The 22,523-nt window shown below is 44.4% G+C and overlaps 1 protein-coding gene across 2 annotated transcripts in view; it reads right to left on the bottom strand.

The window, feature by feature from the left end:
- SLC5A8 (solute carrier family 5 member 8) overlaps positions 1-20,070 on the bottom strand; it is a 29,602-nt gene extending 9,532 nt beyond the window's left edge. For both annotated transcript variants that reach the window (XM_063322713.1, XM_063322712.1), the window contains exons 1-11: positions 19,391-20,070; positions 17,166-17,231; positions 13,143-13,194; positions 11,510-11,577; positions 10,479-10,633; positions 9,024-9,164; positions 4,521-4,650; positions 3,318-3,406; positions 1,895-2,007; positions 504-571; positions 115-201 (exon numbers count right to left, since the gene is read on the bottom strand). In XM_063322713.1, the coding sequence (XP_063178783.1) occupies positions 115-201; positions 504-571; positions 1,895-2,007; positions 3,318-3,406; positions 4,521-4,650; positions 9,024-9,164; positions 10,479-10,633; positions 11,510-11,577; positions 13,143-13,194; positions 17,166-17,231; positions 19,391-19,723 (1,302 nt within the window). In that variant the 5' untranslated portion in view covers positions 19,724-20,070. The remainder of the gene's footprint in view (positions 1-114; positions 202-503; positions 572-1,894; positions 2,008-3,317; positions 3,407-4,520; positions 4,651-9,023; positions 9,165-10,478; positions 10,634-11,509; positions 11,578-13,142; positions 13,195-17,165; positions 17,232-19,390) is intronic.
- Positions 20,071-22,523: the final 2,453 nt, after the last annotated feature.

Here is a 22,523-nt window from a genome sequence, read left to right as displayed (position 1 = left end):
ATCAAACACATGTCCCTTGCTGCCCAACATAAAATTACTGAGGGGAGAGGGGGAAGGAGATGCCCAAAATTATCAATGAGTTTTGGACGAGCAGGGCTTTAAATTTCTACTTACAATTCCATTTGCAAAGGAGCAGAGGATTCCCAAGGCAAACAGTCCTAAAAGGGGGCCACCAACCATGCCAAAAATACTGAGTGCTGCCTAAGGAAAGAAGAGAGTCTGCTATCAGGTGCTGTGCCAAACAGTTAAAGCCTCCAACATGGCAAGAAAGGAAGGTGTTGAGAAGGGAATTACGAGGGTTTTTTTAACTGGTGCGTACTCAGCTGGCAGGACTTGGTATAGTTACATGGGCGCTTAAAGCAGAGGCTGAGCCATGGGCTGTTTGAGGCCAGTACACAACAAAGAATAAAACCTAATCTCATAATGGTATCCAGCAATTATTTTCTTACATAATTCATTCTGGGTCATTCAACACGGGCACGAAAAAGCGGTCTGACACCTACCTGCAACAAGGCTCCCAGGAGAGATGCCAGTGCAGCCATAGCGATGCAGACTCCGCCATAAAACAGGCCTGCGTGGGAAAGGCAGAACGATGTGTAAATCTGCCAAAGTATGAAAATCACTGATGGAAATGTTTCTGTCTAACCCAGCATGACCCCTGACATCTTCAAAGCAAACCTGATAGCATCAAGGTTTTTTCTAAGAGAGTCTGAATTGGCCAAAAGGTCAAGTTTCTGTTTACATTAAGAGGAGATCACACAAAGTTGACAAAATCCTCTTCCTGTGTATTTCTAAAGATTAGTTAATAAATGGCAGCCATATGGATTAGCCATAGTGGCAATACCACATGTATTGTTCATATTTCTCAGCTAATCCCGTGTCATAATCCTTATTTCAAGGGGATGATTTTTGCTTCTCAGTCTAAAGTCTTCGGAGCAAGAAAGTAAATGCTGGCAGATTACTGGGAGCTGGCACCGCGACAAAGAACATCCCAGGTCACCAGGACATAGTGTCTCTCTTCCCAGGACCCGTAACACTAGCTTATTTGTTTTTTCCACCTCCACCCCTGCTGAGTTTCGCTGCACATGCAATAGATTAATCCCACTGTTTAATGTGACGTGTCAGTCAACGCATGATAAGGCCAACAACAATTTTGGCACACACATTCTTTGCAATAATGTCTAAGAAACTGCTCTCAAGTGAAAATATTCAATACTTGTCACCTGCCACCAGTCTGCTGTGGTCACCGGTATGGGCTATGACACCATGTTGGGACTCTGGTTTTTTCCACTCTTACTACAAATGCTGTCTTGGGCTACACCTGCAGCTGGTCACAGACAGTAAAATTAGCAGAGATGGCGATTGCACTTCAGAGATTAAAACCATCTGCTCAGCCTAGTTCTGACGCTCTTTGAGCTACATTAAACAGAGGGGCTAAACAGACTGAGGGTCTGAGAGTGTGTCAGAAAAGACGTGAAGTTTTTATTGGGACACAATGCTATTGCTCACTTATCACCCAGTTCAGAAGGTTCATTACAAAATTTTTTCCTATGCTTCTAATTTTTGACAGATGGAAGAAAAATAACAGGTGTTTCAGTCTAAGACATTTGGCTTTGTAGTATGGCAGATCAATACTGAATAGAGATGCAGTGCATCTTTCCTGCTTAAAGATTAAAAAAGATGGCTTCTTTTTTCCCTTACGCACACTTTAAATAGCTTGTTCCCCATTCTGTGTAAAACCTACACAGCTGATCTCCTCTCCCCCAAGTATTGCGCCAATGTAGTCCTATTGGTGAGAATGCACTTACTCCTGACTTACGCTGCCGTAAGCGAGATCTGAATCAAGCCCTCACTTTGTAAAACAAAAGTGGAAAAGATATTTTTCCAGACATACTCATCCCCATGGAAATCCATGACAACTTCTTTTCAGAGAGGGATTTGAAGTACGGCCTAATGAGGTCTTCGACAGTCACAGCAGCCAGAGCATTGATGCTGGAGGACACTGTACTACAGAAGGCAAGATTTATACAATGTTTTTATCTTAGAAGCTGAAATCATAGATAACAGACATGTTACCAGCAGAGAGAAACTGCCACTGTCTAGAACACTGTCAGAAAACTAAAATAACTGCTGTATTCTAGGTGATGCAGTTAATAGCTTACAGAAATTGTTTAAAATAATTGCTCTTAGTAAAGACAAGGCAAATCTTGATGAAAAGATGGGCCTGGAGAAGTCAAAGAAAATATCTATTACATGTGGCTAAGCTGTAAATGCTACTGGTATATGTGATATATATACAAATGATCTACACAGTGTATATATATATATACTTGGGTAGGTAAAATTCCTACATGCAGGTCACTGATCACCTTGAATGCACTCTCAGAGGAGGATTCAGATAATCTAATTATAGTCATTGAAAAATTAGGCATCTAGTCTAAACTGAACTATTCCAGGCTCCCTATGGGGGTCAGAGAAACCAGTACTCCTAAGGCACAAAGCCAGCCAGGTGATTTTGTGTCTATGTGTACCTTGCTCTCACAAGCTACTAACAGTTCCTCAGCAAATAAAAAGCAAATATCCTGGCCATTCCCTCTATTTTGTAGCTGTAAGTACTTGGAACAAAAAAATTATGCTGGTATCACATAAGTTTCCTTATTTGTATCTGCTTACTATTGTTCAGAGCCGTCCTCAAGAGAGGCGATGTTTCTTAAAAGATGCTCCTTGGGAAAGCTGAACAAAACATTCCCCACTATGGGATAGAAGTGGATTGATTTGTCTCCTTCAGTAAAAATATATAGTGATTGTTTTTTTCACGAGGTTCATTCAAGACAACTGGAAGTCCAGGAACTCTTTTGTAAACAAGACTCTAAAGATCAGTGATAAGGAAAGGGAGATGGCTTTAAAGTTATGCAGGTTTGAAACTGGAAAATTAAAGATGAGCAGTAGGAAATTCCCCCAAACCGTAGGTCTTTTGCATAACCAAGCACTTATAATACTTAAAAATTTCTATAGCAGAGGGGCTTTAAAAGCACAGAGAGGAGGATTTGTTAGTGCCGTACATCATGTGCGGCTAGCTGTTTCCTCACGTTGCTAGTAGGGAACTCCACACAGCTTTGAGTCCGAGGACCTCACAACACCACTGTTGGAAACTATGGATTTTTAAGCTGCATCGTAAAAGATCTTATAGTGCTTTTTATAAAGAACAAAAATTAGCTAGACGAAGAAATGAAATGCAAAAGTTCTAGTATAAATGTAACTTTAGCTCTAACAAATAAGAAAAAAAAAAGACACTAGGTTCCAAATTATTAAGTTACCTTAATGTCCCACTGTAGGCACTAGCCACAAAAAGCCCTGGCACTCCTGGAAAATCTCGGAGAATATCCAGCACTAGGTATGGCATTAGCTGAAAAATCCAGAGAGTAAGAAATATTACTATCTTGCTCTAATTTTTCTTTTTGTCACTGTATTATTTTTGTTATAGCCTTCTTGCTGGCATTCTGCCCAGCTGTTCCAATTTTGAACCGTCCCACCTTGCACTATTTATTGGTTTTCTACAGAAAAAAAAAAAAATCCTAAAACACCCACTTGAGACAGAGCAAAGTCTGTTCAGACCACCTAGCAGAGGTGAGCACATAGCCGTACTGTCAGGCTTGCTTTCCAGTGACGACGGTATAGGAAACTAGCGCTGGGCAGCAGGTAGTCTGTATTGTACATCATTCCGTTGGGCTTGGGTGCCACAGTAGATGCTTATGTCTGCTGCTGACTCCACAAAAATGTTTTTAGGTACAGTCCAATAACCTCTGTGTACCTAAGAACAATTTCCTTATTGGAAACCATGTGTCATTTGTTGACCTTTGGAAGATCTGAGTGCTGCAAAGAGATAGGAATTTTAAGATTTTCTTCCTGTGAACCGTTTTTTTCACCAACAGGTTGATCTTTTTAGTATCTTGCTTCCAGTTTCTAACAAAAGAAATTGACCGACAGGAACAACTTAATTTCCTCCAGGTTTCCACCTTGGCTGTCCGTATCTCATTTTATTCTACCCTTAAAGACCAGGTGATCCAGCCTCAGGTACTCTGTTGTCTGTGCTCTTCTCCTGGCTTTCCAGCTATTGTCCATGGGGCGTTATCCAGAGCTTGTATGATTATCCCAGGCATAAACACACACATAAAAAAAGACTCTGGTCCGTCTATGGGCTCCCAGAGCTCTTGTTCCTTGGGTAAATCTGCTGCTCAGGGCCTAGTTAGGGACCAGACCACTGTCGGTTACAAGGTGGTTTCTCCGTAGCATGGTACAACATGGTTTGATGGCCCAGCTTCCAAAGGAGGGAAGCATGCACCATCACTAGCAAAGAATTGTCCACTGGTAGCCTTCTTCCAGGTATATGCCACCTGAAGGGCACTCCAGCATGTCATTATTCCCAACCCCCTGGCTCCTGAACCCCTCCTGGTCTGGTTATTATGGCTGCAGAGGAAGGATGCCTCCTCACCACCTTCCCCTGAAACACGAGGCCCTACCTGGTCGAGCGCTGACACCTGATTTGCCGTCCACGGGTCGCAGTCCTTGTAGATGGAGTAGAGGGCCAGGCCGCACAGGGCCGCGCAGGCCAGTATCGCCCAGAGGCCCACCAGGTTGATGTAGAGGGACCTGCACCAACACACACAGAAACACCATGTTAGAGCTCGACATCCTACAAGACCCCGCTGGGGACAGGCGAGCAAGCGCCCGTGCCTGCAGCCAAAGGGACCTCCTCGTCTGGTGGCTGCCCGCTGGAAAGGGAGTCACAATATGGCTCCCAGCATTTCACCCGGTGTGAGATCATGTGTTTAAGTATACAAATTACATTTCTGGTTTTGGTGGTATGGTCTGAGTGCCCGTCCCCTGGCCAAGTCTGCTCGGGAGGTGATGGGAGCGATAGGGCAATCCCCACGTTTCATCAGGTGCGCGCGTCGTGCATCGCAGGCAGCTGGCAAGGAGACGCTCTTCCCCCCTCACCACACCCCTTGGTAAAAACAAGCCCCAGACGGACTGGTAAGGCGGGGTGCCCCAGATCAAAGTGTGGGGTACCTTTTAGTCAGCACCAGCTCTCCTTTGCCTCTGGAGCTGCAGTGCCACGCTTACACAACGCTGGAGTTGCCCTTGTGAAGCAACAAATCTCCTATTTCCTCCCGGGACAGCCTCCGTGGGAGGCAGCAATGAGGCACTGGGATCTGGGACCTGGTCTGGAACTACCTACAGCTGCCACTTCCAGAGAGCAGGAGGTTGCCACCGACTCCAGAGCTTCCCCTTCAGTAACTAAACAATTTTGAGCCTGGTATGCTCCAGTAACCCCATCGTCTCCCCATGTCTTGACGGGAGCTTCAGCTAACGCTGAGAGCAGAAATGTGTTTTCATCAGGCATTAATGCGACTTTTGCCACACACAACAAGCAGCCTCTATTGGCAGCGAAACCCAAATTGTTCTCCTGGCCCACTGAGGACTTTTCCCTTCCATCTAACTACCCCATCTTCTCAAATGTTTGTCGGCTCTTGATGACTCCTGAGTCACAAAGTTCTTCTCACCTAGGCTGGTCAGCTCAAGCAAACACACCCACTGGGAGCTTGCGCTTGAAAAACAGTGTTCCTTTCCAGCAGTTGCCTCCTGGTTATCTGCGTACCATCCACTGATCATGATCTAACGGCCTGACAGATCACCTGGACCTGTGCCAACTGCTAAGATCTCTGCTGGGAAGACCTTGCTTTCTGTGCAATTATATCCATGCTCGCATGCTTCAGGAGGCCTTTTAGTGCTTTCAGTTCCCAAGAAGGTATGGGGCACCAGCCTTTGGACTGCTCTAAGGGACCAACAGGATGAACAAAGAAGTAAACCTAACTTTATAGGCCTTGTTAGGCATTGAAATGGACATTTTCAGAAAGGCATAATGTAGATTAACTAGTTGAACTATCAAGGTTTTTACCATAGAAAAATTATTGCCAAGCACAATGTAAACTCTTAAAAAAGACCTATATAAATAAAAGCTGATTTACACATAGTAGGGGAAACTATGCATTTATGCTTTGTATTTGCAATTAGGGACAGTCTAAACACAGAATGAGCTGCACTTTGAATTTCTCTCTAGACTAATTTGGTAAAAATTAAATAGTCCTCTTCTTATAGATGCTTACATATTGGTTGGATGTCTTGCATTTATCTGAAGCTGTTCCTGTATTGGCATAATCTACCTTGATATAAGCTGATTTAGCACAAAATTTAACCAATGAGTTAAATCAATCCAAACCTTTTGAACAAACATAATATCAGTATTAGCCTATAGCCTGTAGTAAAGATTAGAAAGTCAAGAGAAACACACTGAAGCAAAATAAATTGTTTGTCTGAATCCAGCAATTCTGGTTTTTAAACTGCATCAGTGTTTGACAGTGAAAAGAAAGCTCGTTTTTTTCCTCTGATTTACATCCCAGCTCATGGTACACCCTATGACTAAGCACTGGAGTACAATAATCGTAGCACTATTGGAGGTAAGCGTTCGCATTAATTTTGGGTGAGTAACATGGGGTGGAGTTTGGGTGAAGTAGGCACTGTGACTGCACAAGGCTTATTTTCGCCTGTTTGTTTCAGGCTAGCTCTAAGATTTTAGCACTGAAACATGCCAGATGATGACCTTGAAAGGAAGGTACAGAAAAATGTGTTAGCAGCCCATTTTTGTCTGAAAATGTAGCTCTCCTGCTCTGAGTGCCCATTGTTGTTCATATGTGAGCATTATGTTCAATTTGCCCAGTTACTGTTTGAGGATGACAGCGTGTGCTCCTACCTACTGGTGTGTTTCTTTAATGGGGTGAAATCCTTCCCCAAAGCCTGAAAAAATTCCTACACTTGTGCCACTGTTAAAGGCCTGCCCAAAAACTGCAAGTTGGGATCTGTGAAAAAATTATTTTCTCAGCTCTGATTTATTATTGTGCTGTCTTTTATAAAGCCTTACAGTAAATGCCACAGGGGTACAAAACCCTATTACTCGGGTTGTTCAGACTGGAAAAGAGAAGGCTCCGGGGAGACCTTATAGCAGCCTTTCAATACCTAAAGGGCACCTACAGGAAAGCTGGGGAGGGACTCTTTACCAGGGAGTGCAGTGATAGGACGAGGCGTAACGGTTTGAAACTGAAAGAGGGGAGATTTAGATTAGATATTAGGAAGAAATTCTTTACTGTGAGGGTGGTGAGACACTGGAACAGGTTTCCAGGGAAGTTTTGGATGCCCGTCCCTGGAAGTGTTGAAGGCCAGGCTGGATGGGGCTTTGAGCAGCCTGGTCTAGTGGGAGGTGTCCCTGCCCATGGCAGAGGGGTTGGAACTAGGTGATCTTTAAGGTCCCTTCCAACCCAAACCATTCTGTGATTCTATACTTTGACCTGATATCATTTCACAGTTCTGTGTACAGGTTAAATGCCAATAAGAGGTGCAGGCCACCAATGTGACTTGCCAGATGTGTTTAATTACATTTCCTAATGAACTAGACCATCACCACAGAAACAGAATGGTAGTGTCTATAGTTGTGACAAGCTGCAACCATTATACAAAACGATTTCTCCATGCAGGGGAAATTCCCTGCACAACTGAGGCACAGACAAGATGTCATGGAGTCCAGCCACCCACGCCAGTAGGAAAGGACTCCACTGATTAAGGCTATGCCACCACTAATATGCTATGACTTATAAATCCCATCCAAACCCTTCCAGAACCAGAGACCCTCCAACGCTGGTCAAAGCTGCTGCAACAGCTCAGAACATCTGCCCAGAAGCTGCCATGGTGCCAGATTCCCCTTGGCCACACTCTGCTTCTGGGACACCCTGGAAGTGTCCCTCCTTACAAAGAGGGTAGGGAGGGTGCGAGAGAGGAGCACAGCCCTAAGTGTAGCAGGTGGTCAGGAAGAACAGCCTCGCCGGCACACAAATCTGGTACAATGTATGCGGCTGTTTTCCAATACACAGTCATGCCAGGCAGCGTTGCAGATGCGGGATGCACCTCCTGCCTCTGCAGTGGCAAGAACCTGGCACCCAGCCACCTGCCAGAGATTGCGGAGAAGGCACGTGGTGTGTTGGAGATGTGGCACTGTACGCTGGAGATGTGGCTGATGACAAGCATCAGCTCATTCCTGTCTGCAGTGTGGATGGGTGAAAAACAGGTTATTGCCATAACCAAAATATTTGTTTTAAACTGTGCCTGATTTTGTGGGTATTTTGCTGACTTTATGAAGTGAAAGACTTCATAAAACTCCTTCTCTGTATGTCACGTTATTATAGAATTTACAGGGACTATAGTTACGATGTGCATTTATATATTTCTCTTCTAAATGGACTTTATGAGCTCGCTAATAATTCTTAAATCCTGAATTGTGGCTACTGGAATGATACTAAAAATAAAGGTAAGATAATAGAGTTAGTAAGTATACTCTATTCTACAGTAAAGGCTCATCAGAAATGTTTAAATTCAAGGAAAACAGAACCCTCTGCCAGCTTCCATAGTGAATTCCTAAAAAAAGATTCATAATTATTATGAAAACAAAATGTGTGATTCCTTAGTATGTTAATACTGAATAAAACATTTCTGCACTTTCTCGTGCCTATACTAATCAGTATGGAAAAAAGTTTTAGTCTTTACTTAGGCTAAATTGCTGCACAATGATTTAGGTTTAATAGAGTAGCAATTCAAGGTGCTGTCCTGATATGGCTTCAGCACAAGGACTATATATAATATATTGGTCTTTAGGTTGCATATAAACTTAAGGCAGCTATTTTTATGCAAGAATACCAGCACAAAGTTCAATGTTACAGCAATTATATGTAATTCAAATACCAGTATTTATTGTGCCAATTTGTCTTCTACCTGGTCCACAAAACAAAAGGCAAAAGTTGTTAGCCTTTACAAATGGGTTTTATATAGACAAAAACCATTCCTTTTAAAAAAATCCCCCTTATAAAGAAGAATCACTGCTGAATTCAGGCATTAAAAGTTGCTGTAGGCAGACTTACATTTTTGCGTGGAACCTGCTTTTGCATGCGATGTATCTCTGTACTTGAGACTGGTTGACCCCATATATGCCAGTCCATGTGAAGGTCCCACCTATAACAATCGTCCAGAAGGTGTGCCGTTGCAAAGGATTGGGATTAAAGCTACAATATGAGAGGGAAAAGAGAAAACAAAATCAGAATATGAAAATCTTCTCATTATGAGAAGACCTTAATGGCTAGGAGAAAAAATTTCCTCATACTTGTTCTAATACAAACTCTCTTAATTTGGCCAGATTTTGAACATTCAGGTACATGAAATCTGAACTCACGGAAAACAAATTTAAAACTCAGAGCTGAAATCCTGATGTAGCGAAACACACTGATCTGTCCAAAGGTGAAGTTTAAATAATTTATTTGCCTAAAAACTACAGTCTTAGCTAAAGCTGAATGATGCCTGTGAGTGTTGTGATGAAATGATGCTCCAGTAAAAAGCCTAATATGCCTGCTTATCCAGAGGGACATCAATCTGACACCAATATAAAGGTGTGTTTGCACACCCAGCCTTTGAGAACGTGGACAGAGCCTCTGTAAAACATTTTGCTGGTTTAGCTCTAAGTGAACAACAGATTTTGAATGACCATAAATACATAATTTTTTAAATATCGCACTCTAATATAGCATTAAATTATGCTTCTCTTTGTGAACAATGGAATATTATTTCACCTATTACCTGCCTTTATTCCTTTTCTCTTCCCACCTGTGAACTCTGTGACTGGGGGAAGAGGCAACGCAGTACCACCACTGCAAATCAGCCAAACAGATAGAAAAAATGACTGTTCACAAGAAGAACAAAAAAAGTACCCACAAATTAATTATTTACTGAAGAACTTGGTATAGAATTTTACAGAAAACCTGATGAGTATACTGAACTGATGGACAAAACTTTGCCACACTAAACTTTCACTAGTAGCACTAGGTGAAGTTTCTCATCAAAAGCACAGTAACTTTTTTTTAACACTTGAAGTATTTTTTGATTCAACATTGTCAGAATTAATATTCTTGACCTTGCAAAATTATATTTTTAGGCTATGGTTAGTTAGGGTAAAATACTATTAAAACTACTTGAATTTTTTTTCAGGGAAAATAAAACCATTTCCCTTTTTCAGATGAGACAAAAACTATTATTTTCCCAGATGTTTTGGTTCAGCAGCTGAAATGCCAAATCAGCTGTTTGCAAATTACAAATATTAATATGATTGTCCTCTCCTATTCACCATTCACTTTCAGTGGAATCCAAAACGTATCCTTAAAATACCTAAAAAATATCCCTCAAACTAGGCAGGCTTGCTTAAAAATATATAAAAATGGGGTTACAATTCCCCTCCTCCTCCTTGGTAGCAATTTAATTGCACAGTTAGTCACAAGGGCTCCATTTATAGGAATAAAGAGGCACATCATCTGCAAGTACAGACTCACTCCCAGAAGTTTAATCTTCCTCCATAGTAGGAATCATTTACAATGCGTCCAATTCCCTCCTGAACCACCACAGCTCGTATAATCACAGACGAAAATCCAGCGACCATGATTCCAACCTGGAAAACGTCCGTCCACACCACTGCTTTCAGACCACCCTGTATGAGGAACAGCGGGTATCAGATACAAAAGGGCAGCAGCACTCTCGCTTTGCACCCACATTCAACTAAGAGAAATGTTACTATCCGTATTATGCATAACAGATTAATTTCATCTTCTTCCTTAATAGAAATAATTCTGTACTGGAGTGTTCAGGAACTGCATCCTGGAACCTATTCAGGACATCCTGGCCCTTTTTGGAAGTGCACAAGAATTTCCTTTGGCCATACACATAGTTTAATCCAGTATTTCCTTCATCACATAACCTGATTTAGAAGTTTGTATCAAAAGAAAAATTGGCAAACAGTGCTCATCTTGCATACATATACAGTACCACTAACTTTAGAAGGCATACCATTCATCTGAATAAAAATACACACGATTTAATCCAACACATACAAATAAATTTGTCACTAAGGTTCCGTTTAATAATTTCTAGACACTTGGTCAATTAACAGTAATCTAGAGACCAATCTGTTCACGTGGCACTTGCTATTTTCAGTGGCTCTATTGAATAACAGACAGGACCACTATAGTTGCAGTAAGCAGGTGCTTGACAAATTACACAGCTAAACCCTACTAGATTAGAAGAAAAATTACAGGCGGATTTTTAGGAAGGGAAATCTATCTTTTTGCTGTTCTTTCCACAACAACAGAAGTTGGAATGTAACAAACCAGAAAAGGTGTGAGTCACATCATGGCTACCTTTGCATCCAGAGAAGTCCCTGGGTGAATATGGCCCTGCGGCTACAGCTACACAGTGAAATGTACTCCCATGGGGCAACCTGGCTATTCGGTTACTTTCCGACAAACTCCATATTTGATATGAATGGTGAAAGGAACAGAGATTTTTCCCAGGCGAAGGGCCCACGTACCAGCGTGCAGTAGAAAGTGCAGACCACGCCGGTCGCCACCACTGCACCCCACAAGTCGAAGCCAGTGACTGAAAGAGAAGGAAAGGGCACCAGTGTGAATGAGGCATTGGGCACAAAACAGTTGAGGTCGATTTTTCACCCCCAATCTGGTTGTTGAAAATAACCTAGAAATAAGTTAAATGCAAAAGTAGGAGGTAATAAAAAATAGTAATGAAAAGATTTGTGTGTCTAAACCAGGGGATTCACCCTAATCAGTTCTAAAAATGAAACGGTTGTTACAGATGTTGGAAACTGCTAAAAAGTTAAGATCTATTTCAGGATCTAAGCAGCTCTTTGTCTTTAGTGTGAATGCTGCCGATCAACACATCCAATATGTTTGTAGGCCCCAACTCAGAAAGGTTTTAAAACACATTTCCTCCCTTGAAGCCTGGGTAGTCCCACAGAGTCCTTAGACGAGGATTTAAGCAAGCAAAAAGCATGGGGATGCTCCACGGATGCAAAGTGGTTCATGCATGGTCTGGAAGACATGTGTCAGACTAAAAACCTGCCTTTTATTCTTCTTTCTTTTAGGTAAACATGATAGCATGGCTACGCCAAACACCGCTGTGCCATGGTTGGCACACGAGCTGTCACTGCCCCAGCTTGGCACGCTCAACGTGCTGCCAGGCAGGGCACTGGGGGCTCCCCAACAGGCAGCTCAGGCTAATTAGAAACACTGCAACAAAACCAACAACAATCATTGCTGCTAGGTGGGAGCCAGCTAGGTCATAGCTTGATTTAGCATGTATTTGCAGGGCAAATATAAACATCAAGGACATGAAACGTGGGACTTACTTATACACCGGAGGAAACCAATGCTGACAGTGTTAGGTTTTTTCTTCCTTTTTGCTCAATGAACAAGCAAAAAAAAAAAAAAATACAACCCAACAAACAGAACAAGCGTGATTTTCATTCTAGCCAAAATGATTCATTTTTTATTTGCATTTTGTTATTGCCTTTTCTTGCCAAGTGGACAAATTAATTGTGTCAGATTAAAAGTTTGATTTGGCTCCACATAAAAGCTTTTTTCCCCTTTAAAAATCAACGTGGCTCGTTTTCAAAGCAAAGAGTCATTTTGAAGTAGAAAATGGAAATATTTAATTTTGTAAATATCATAACAAACATCTTAAATTCAAGATCTCTTTGCTGCTGATTTGGTTTTCCAGGAAAAATGATAGGCCGAGTTAAACAGTTCTAGGCATCCCAAACCCATATTTACAGAACTTTTGCCTCACTCTCCTCTTGAAGAAGAACACTTAACCAGGGGAATTAAATACGTGTTTAGTCTCTCCATTGCCTTCAAAATTTACTTAAGTCTTCTTAACTTTTCTGAATGTAGCCATGACATAAGCATACTGCATGAGAGGTAGAGTAGATGAGAGCAGATTTTTCCCCCGAGCCTCTTCTATAATTCCTTACACATAAGGATTAAGGGACGAGGGATTACAACTGGGAGGCCTTCTGTCAGAGTTCCCAGCAGGATCAATAGAAGACTTCACAGTCAATCCTTGAGCTATATCTTAAGGTGTGTGTTACCAAAAAACCATACCAGTACTATATGTAAAAAAAAATATAACAGTTGCAGTATACTGACCTTGATTTAGTGCTAAAGCTGGAGCATAAATGACAATACCAGTGTATAAAGTCTAGAAGAGGAAAAAAGATATAAAATCAAAAGAAATGTAAATTCCCGGAAAAGGTGATCGCTTTCGGAGATGGTTTCTCTTCAAGCATTTATACAGCCTATATTTCCTAAATTCATAACAGCCAAGAAATAATTCCAATTGTTAGAAAATGAATGTCTGAGACTAACCAGCACTGCAGTCTCACAGCCTAGTGTTCTTAAAACAAATACCACTGACTCTTGAATACCAAATCCCTCTTCAGCTTTTCCTGGCTTTTATAATTAACTTGTTTTATTGCTTTAAAACTGCAGTTATATGGCAGAAACAAAAGCAGAAGGAAGTTGATGAGGTTTACGCATGGTTTGCCAAGGAATCCATTACAATTTTTTTTCTCAGTCTTGGGATCAATATGCCTCTCAGTATGTAACTATATTGCACATGAGTAAGAACAAAAATTACAGCATTAGTTAGTCATTATGGATAGCATTCTAAGGGATTACACTCCTGTAAAATGATGCCATGCATGCTTATCAGCACACCTGTATTTTCACCCAATATAGGAAAGATACAGACAAATGAAGGAGCTACGCCATCCACTTTTAAGGGCACAATGGGATTCATACGCTGATAGCCTCTGTAATTTCTTTGTCTATATTTTTTAATCCTGTTTGCCTTTTTACTACTATTGTTACTGCCTTGTACTACTAGGACCAGTTCAGATGTGGCACAGTTCAAGGGAATACAGCCTTCCACGTGTAGACAACTTCTGTGAATGTCGGTGGTCTTGATTCAAAGGATCTAAATCACAGTCAGGTCCTGAGCTGGCTTGCATCAGCTTTCCATGACTGAACTCTTCTGACGCCCTGATTTACAGGGGCGGGACTTGGGCATGGAAAAGCAGCAGAATCACATGTCATCCGACATCCAGCAAGCCTTTGCCCTTCCCGCAAGTGTGCAGTCTGCCCCAGGCACAGGCGGTAAACCAGAGCAGGATGGCTAACTGGTGGATCACTCGCTGTGGCTTTTGAGCAGGTCAAATCCAGTCCCTGTGGCAGAGTGCTGCCACATGGCCAGTGGCTATGCTAGGCAGAGAGCCAAGAGGTAACTGGAGTAAGTGGTAATCCAGCTGTGGGAGGAAATTAGTATGGAGGGGCTGCTTCACCCAGCATGACCAGATTGCTCTGGCCCCTTGCTCCACACCTGATACAAGCACACATCAGAAAGGATGGTAGGACCGTTGGGGAAATAGCTATTCCTGCCTGTGTACTACTCCTCGCCTGTGGGGGCACGTTTGTTTCTCTTGGTGCCATGAGTCCTCTCCAGGTTTTCATACACAGATTGTATGCCAAGAAAGATGCCAGTCCTGACTAGTCCCTGGGGAACATCTCCTCAGAACTAGCTGCATCACTTCACAGCCAACTACTGACACATGCCAAGCCCAGTCAATGATTGACTTCCTGTCTACACAGTGACCGTCAGCGTGGGCTGCTGAATCATAGAATGGTTTGAGTGAGAAAGGTCCTTTAAAGATCACCTAGTCCAGCTCCCCTGTTGTGGGCAAGGACATCTTCCACTAGATTAGGTTGCTCAAAGCCCTGTCCAACCTGACCTTGAACACTTCCAGGAATGGGGCATCCACAACTTCTCCAGACAACCTGGTCCAGTGTCCCACCAGCCTCGTTGCAAAAAATGTCTTCCTTACACCCAACCTAAATCTCTTTCAGTTTAAAACCATTGCCTCTTGTCCTGTCACTACAGGCCTTGGTAAAGAGTCTCTCTCCATCTTTCTCATAAGCCCCCTTTACATATTGACAAGCCATGATAAGGCCTCCCCATACCCTTCCCTTCTCCAGGCTGAACAATCCCAACTCTCTCAGCCTTTTTTCATAGGAGAGGTGCTCCAGGCCTCTGATTGTTTTCATGGCCCTCCCCTGGACCTGCTCTAACAGTCCATGTCTTTCTTGTGATGGACCCCAGAACTGGATACAGTACTCCAGGTGGGGCATCACAAGACTGGAGTAGAAGGGGAAAATCACTTCCCTTGACCATGCTTCTTTTTATGCAGCCAAGGATAGGATTGACTTTCTGGTCTGCAAGCGTACATTGCTGGCTCACGTCCAATTTTTCATCCACCAGTATCTCCAAGTCCTTCTCAGCAGGGCTGCTCTCAATCAGTTCATGCCCCAGTCTGTACTGACATTGGGGATTGCCCTGACCCAGGTGCAGGATCTTGCATGTGAACTTGTTGAACTTCATGAGGTTCACATTGTGCCCACTCCTCAAGCCTGTAAAAGTACCTCTGGATGGCATCCCTTCCCTCTAGCATATCAACCACACCACTCAGCTTGATGTCATCTGCAAACTTGCTGATGGTGCACTGAGTCCCACTATCTATGTCATTAATGAAGGTATTAAATAGTATTGGTCCCAGTACAGACCCTTGCAGGATACCACTCATTACCAGTTTCCATTAGAACACCTAGCTGTTGACTGCAACTCTTGGATGCAACCATCCAGCCAACTCCTTATCCATCTAATTGTCCATCAATTGAACGCAGGTCTCCCAAGTCCTGCTAATTCAGGGATTCAGCATGAGAAATTGGTTTTCTCATATGCAGCAAACAAGTGCCAGAAGCTTTGAACCATCAGAAATTAAAATTTGTCACAAGTATGATCACATTTTTGTGTAAATTAAAACAGGAGTGATGATACAATCTTTCCACTACTTCAGTGGTTTTTCAGGTTGTATTACTGCATATCCTTTTGGTTTTTCCTCTTCTTTTAAACATATGCCAATATTCACAAAACAGTTAAAATTACACCACTAAAATCTTGGGGGATTTCCTTTCCTCGCTATTCTTTTCATTATTCAAGTTAAGTTGTTAGTGCTTGGCACAGAAAGACACCTACAGATCTTTAGTTAATTTCCCTGGGAACATATTTAAGTTGTATAGAATTATTTTTCTGATCTTCACAAGCAAAGATTATGCTTGGCTTCTTCCAATGCATGCAACTGTGATGTCTTCGTGTTTGCAGGTGAAACAGTGTCAGGATTCATGCATGCTAGCATTCTACTTCAGTATGGTCTTATTATCTGTCAATGCCAGCTAAGCAGCACTGTTCAAGTAAGTAATTAGCACTGCATTGACCACCATCTTATTGGTGCAAGCATGATTGCCCTGTAACTCCTGGTGTGTCTTAAAAATACAAAACCAGGCAAAAAGCAAGCATGTAACTTGAAAAGTTTTCTGTTTGTATATTAATTCTTGCTTTGAATTCCCCAAACAGTCCACTTCAAAACTGTGAAAAGAACACATTTTTGTTTCTGGTGCACTTGTCACATGCTCACTGTACGTTTAAAAGCTGTGGTCCCATACGGTCACACTGAATAGGCTGGATACAGCAAACTGCAGCAACAGTAATTGCAGGCACTGCTTTAGTTTAACATTCCCCAAGGCAGTAATTTGCTACTTCTCAGTTTGCAGACACCCAGTTTTTTTCCAGTGCTGGTGGTACAAACCCTTGCACCGCAAATGACAGCTCCTGACAGCTTGTTTTGTCACCTTTCACAGACCCTTGAGAATTACTCAGACTCCTAGAATCCGTGGATCACAGGATGAAAACTGCTGCTGTAGATAATTGGGGCATGTTTACATTTTGAACCCGTGGTGGGTTTCTCGAGCAGGCAGGCGAACGGCTGCTCTTCACACTGCTACCCTGCAGTGAAGGGTCGCTCGTCTCTTGGCATGGCGCTGATGCCAAGTGACTGCTCCAGCTGCTCAACAATGCACACAGAGACCAAAGGGGCAGGTAGCCCAGCATCCCCTCCCCACCTCATCGTTTTGGAGCAGAAAGAGCTTTGTTTCTCCCACTCCCAGCCACCGATGCACTGTGGTAACCTCATCAACCGTTCTGAGAAAACAGCCAGTTACACTAAGCTGAAGAACCCTGGTGGCTACGAGGACCACAGAACAGCTTTGAAGTTTACTTGCCGTTTGTATAATGAAGAGGACCGTTCCACAGAGGCGCAGGTATTTATTAAATCGAAGCTCTAAATACTGCAAAAGAGAAGAAAAACCAAATGTTTATATCAAAACTTGGCATTATTGATAGGACCAGAGTGAAGCGATGAGCGATACAGAAATGGCATAGTGACAGTTTTACATTTTCAAGAGTGGCCAAAACTCTTAGAGTCACTTTGACTGATATCTCTTTCAACTTGACTTGATATTTCTCTACAGACCTCACTGATGGGTAATGACACACCGGCAAGTGAAGTAGACATAAGCTAGTCTGTATACGATGGAGTTTGCAGAATGGAAACTGGTGCTACCCAGCTGCCTCAAGGCACTTAATAGATAAGGAGCCGTGCACTGTGACTTGGCAAAGACCAGGAGGTATTACCACAGAATCATTGAATATCCTGAGTTAGAAGGGAACCACGAGGATCATTGACTCCAACTCTTGACTCCGCATAGCGCAACCTAAAAGTTCACAATGACGTACCAGCAAACGATAGAACCCACTTGTGTTGTGAAATCAGAGAGAGAAAGAAAACAGTACAGCTATTCCTAAGCCTTAGCTGATTTGGAAACTCTGGCATAATGTGTGTCCATCTGAACCGCTGCAAGAGAGGGCAGAAGGTTTTCAGTGGTCAGCAGCTTCCTCCCATGGCAACGTCACCTGCTGCACTGCCCAAAGCAGCTCATCACCTTCTACCGGTAAGTGGAAATTTAGCCTTTTGCAAAACAGGACCCTCACTTTTCTGTCCAGCCTGGGACAGCACAACCTCTGAATGAGTTTGTCATGCTGTAGGGCAGATTTCTTTCCACCATCTGTCCTAACAACCCTCTAGGGTGTGTGGTTGCACAAAAGGGATTTCCTTTGCCTACCAGTCTATTCAGTCAACATAGACAAACACTGAAGTATTTCAAAGTGCTCACTCGTGAACTGAGCATTTAAAACATGATCTGTGAGCGTGTCCACACAAGGAAGCAGTGCTGAGCCCCTGGACAGACACAAAAAGTTGTTTAATCTCTGAACTCTGCCCACAAATAGAAGGTACATCTTTTATAGGTGCATTACTCTGATTTAACCCCAAGATTATCAGTGAGTTTGCAGTCATAGTTGTAAGTCTTTATTTAAAAGGGCTCTATTTTAAGTATCATCATAACTGACAGTCCAAAGATTAGTAGTTTAAAACACACTGCAAATCACCAGAGATTTCTGTTGGTGAATTCTTATCTACATCTACCAACACAGACCTTGTTTTCAGCCTCTAGTGCTGCAACGCCCCTGTTCAGTGTAATAAAATGCAAAAGACCGAAGTAGCTAGCCAAGGACTTTCACCTGCACCAATGCCCCTTTCCCAATGTCCTTGCTGAAAAGAGCAATTTGCCTCCAAATCTGCAGCTAGGAACTATCTCCATGCAGGAAGATAAACAGGTTGCACAGACCTTCTAAATCAGAAGAAAGTCCTGACCAGATGCTTCCTCACCCCAAAATAGTCAGAGTCGAGCTGTGATGTGTCCCACCACACCAGATGTCTCTGTGCTGCTAGCTATAGCTTTAACTTACACGCTGAGCTGAAGACCAGCTCACCCATACTTTGGTAGAAGTAAGAAAACTCTTGCAGACACTGAGCACTTGCTCACCTCCCTATATAAGGACGATGGAGAAGACATTCACCAGTATGAACAGCCTCAGGTGGAAAGGGTATCTCCCCAAAATCGCTAGGAACAGCACAAACATACTCTGCCAGAGGGGGACTTTTGCAGCAGCACCTGAGCTTAGAAACCTATGTGGAGGGAGCATGACTTGAGAACTCTGGTTCCTATGTTAGATGCTCTTGCACTCTTGGTATATTAATTACACATCATTAACTGCATGTCACCATCTAAGCTGCACGAGGATTAATCCACCTGCTGCACTAAGTACTTGGAGTGAGGAAACAGATCTGGCATGATGCACAGCTCTGGAGCCAAGACAGCAGGGTTGAGCACCTCCTCTCTGTGGAGGCAGTGTGGACAGACTTGGGGACAGAGCAGGTGGCAGCCTGCCCTTGGGAGTGCGGAGATATGGGGCACCACTGTGTGGGGCAGATATGAGTGCATGGGGATTTGTAGGAAGAGACTCAGGGGAGACACATAGAAAGCCAGCATGAGAAGCCCCCCAGCTCCCTGAAGTCTGTGGAAAGGCTCCTTCTACTCCACCTTACCTCGTAGGTGCTGGTAATGCCCAGCTTGTAGAAGACGGGCAGGAAGATCTCAGCACTGCACAGCACCACCAGGGCATAGGTGATGGCGAAGATGCAGAAGATGGCACCATAGCGGTAGATCTCGGCAGGGGTGCCCAGCACGGTGACAGCTGACATGAAGCTGGCGGTGAGGGAGAGCGCAACGGGGAGGGCGCTCATGCTGCGGCCCCCCATGAGGAAATCCTTGGATGTCTTCTGCCCCCCTCCCACGAAGGCGTAGTAGATGCCGATGATGGCCGAGACCAGCAGCATGGCCGCAAAGACCACATAGTCCCAGACGGTGAAGCGCCCCATTCTACCGGAGGGAACGAGGATCTGCCCCAAAAATCAAAGGGGCAGCTGCTGCCCCCGCAGGGCTGACACGGGGCGGCCGGCGCAAGAGGAAGGGGATGGGGACGGGACCCCGCGGGGGTGCCGCGGTACCGTGCGCCCCGCCGGGGCAGGCGCGGTGCGGTGCGGTGCGCCCCGCCGGGGCAGGCGCGGTGGGGAGCGGAGCGGTGGGGTGCAGGTGCGGTGCAGGCGCGGAGCGGTGCGGTGCTGTGCGCCCCGCCGCGGCAGGTGAGGAGCGGTGCGGTGCGGTGCGCCCCGCCGGGGCAGGTGCGGTGCGGAGCGGAGCGGAGCGGTGCGGTGCGGTGCGGTGCGGTGCGGTGCGGTGCGGTGCGGTGCGGTGCGGTGCGGTGCGCCCCGCGCAGGTCTCCGCCCGTGCGTCTCCGGGAGGACGGGCGGGAGCGGCAGTGCGAGTGCCGGAGCCGGGAAGGCAGGCGGCCTTATAGGGTGCCGCTGCCCGCTCCTCCCCGCGGCGGTGAGCGCCCCCGCGGAGCGGGAAGGGGCGGCGATCCTCTCGGCGCGGCCCCGGCCGGGCCGTCCCGGGTTATTCCCGCCCGCTCCGCGCCTCCGGGCCCTGCGGCACAGAAGCTGGCGGCATGGCCCCACTGCAGAGCCCCGCCGGAACGGCGTTACACCGCAAACTAGGGTGGCGGTGCAGGATTTGGGAAGGAAGACAATTACCGATTCCCCAGGATGGTATTTCTTACCCTTCTTCATTAGCATATGTTACCATCACCCTAAATGAAGCAGGTGAAGATATTTTTTAATACGTACATTTCTATGGGTTGAGCAATCTGGAAGATAACTCACTGAATCATAGCGATTTGCCAAGGCAAGTTGCTTAACGCTGCAGTTATATGTCAGAGAAGCCCCACTACCTGTGCTGTGCTCACGGAAGTTTTGATAACGCACCTCAATTAATTACAGGTTCAAGAGTCAAAGTGCACAGGAATATCACAGATGGAGCTTCACCTTACCCCCAGGGGAATGCATCAAAAACACCTATGGGATGTCAAGGCGATGCGTGTCAAGCGGTGGAGATGTGCCTGTTTCTATAGGCAGCAGCACACGCAGGATGAATGCAGCAAATCCTACATTTCGCCCCTTTCCTGCCCAGCCTCTCCCGGCTTTTCTCTGCAGCTGGATTTGCTGGAAGCAGGCTTTGCTGCAAGTGCTCTGGGTTCAGCACAAGGCTCTGACCTGCCTGCGTCTGACCAGTTTGAGACACAGTTTTCAGTAGTCTTCTGTATCTTAGACAGAAATGATTGACCAGACACCGGACAACCAAACCCAGCTCACAGAGCACTTTTATCTCCTTGGGAGCTCTGGATTTAGCAGGCTGTTTGGAGATATTTCTGAGTGCATGTTGGAAGGAGGGTGTGCAGGCAGAAGTCTGGTCTGGCCGGGTTATTAAGTTGAGCTGTGAAATCATGCCTGTGTTGGTCTAGCTTCTAGATGCCCACCTGGGAGTATAAATGTCCCTGAACATAGAGAAGCTGGCCACTGTGGTGCAAGTGGCATGTCCCAATCTCACCACAGCAGGTTAAGGCGTCAGCCTCTCTGGCCCAATTGCTCTTTAATTACTTATACAATGAGTAACAGCTTCTAGATGTCCTGCTGAGTAAGAGCAAGAAACTTATCCTGTACCCCTACCAATTAGGCTATTGATTATCTGCTATCGGCTTTTGACCACATGAAAGATGAGAAACCCTCCCAGCAAAGCTTCAGTCAAAACCAGCACCTTCCCACACAGTGCAATGAACAGGTGTTGTCCACCAAAAATATGTGTTGTCATAAAACATGACCCACTTTCTCACAGGAAGGACATAAGCAGCCTGTTGCCCGGACCCACAGCTTTGTGCTGCTCAGAGCTCCATGCTCGGGGTCACTTGCTTGCACTCTTTCAGGTATTATGTTGCTCAAACCATTCAAACAATAATGTGCATTTAAAGTATTAACTACACGGGACTAATACAGTTTTGATTCTGCTTCTTTATCATTTTTGACACAATGTAAACACAGCAAGTGATAACATGTATTGGAAAACAAATTATGTTTCTTAACTGGAACACATGCAGCTATGAGGAAATGCACGTCACTCTGGTTTCAGGTGGCATCGTTGATTCTTTTTATAGGAGTGTTAAGCAAATTGTCTTTCAAATGTCATCATGACCGATATGGCAAGAAAGGCTGGATCCTCCCATTCGGATGTTTCCATCTTAGGAACCATCAGTGAATCTGTATGATGCCCATGTCCTAAACCCCAGTAAGTGGACCTGGAGAGCAACCCTAAATGGTATTTTTTCTGGATTTTTCACATACGAAATCAAATTAGCTCCATGGAACATGGTGGGCCTGTGCTGTGTAACAGAGACAGAACTATGGGTGTTTGCTTTTTCTCATTGCTACAATAGACATTTTAGATGTCTTCCAAACTTAGAGAGCATATTTCATTATTTTCTGGTAGCACCTTGTCCCATCTCCGTCGGGTCTTATGTGTTGGTTCATCTCACTGGTTCTGTGACTATTCTTGTGAGATCCGTTTGCATCAGTGGGATTTGGTGTTTAATAGCAGGAAGTGTAAGAGTCGCATCTCCCCAGTACCCCCAATTTAAAAAGGCTGTGAATCTGCCTAAACAAACCCCAAACTGCCCTATGGGGTCCAAACAGGTCCTTCCTTGTGCTGGTATTGGGCTTATTTCCATCACTGGACACCTCTGTGATGTGTTACTGGAAGTGTCTGTATTGCCTGGAACGATAGTCCCTC

Source organism: Chroicocephalus ridibundus, chromosome 1 (genome assembly GCF_963924245.1).
Source record: "Chroicocephalus ridibundus chromosome 1, bChrRid1.1, whole genome shotgun sequence".
In the NCBI taxonomy this organism is placed as follows: domain Eukaryota; kingdom Metazoa; phylum Chordata; class Aves; order Charadriiformes; family Laridae; genus Chroicocephalus; species Chroicocephalus ridibundus.
Note: the sequence above shows the minus strand (reverse complement) of the source record. Positions and strands in the feature narration are given on the sequence as shown.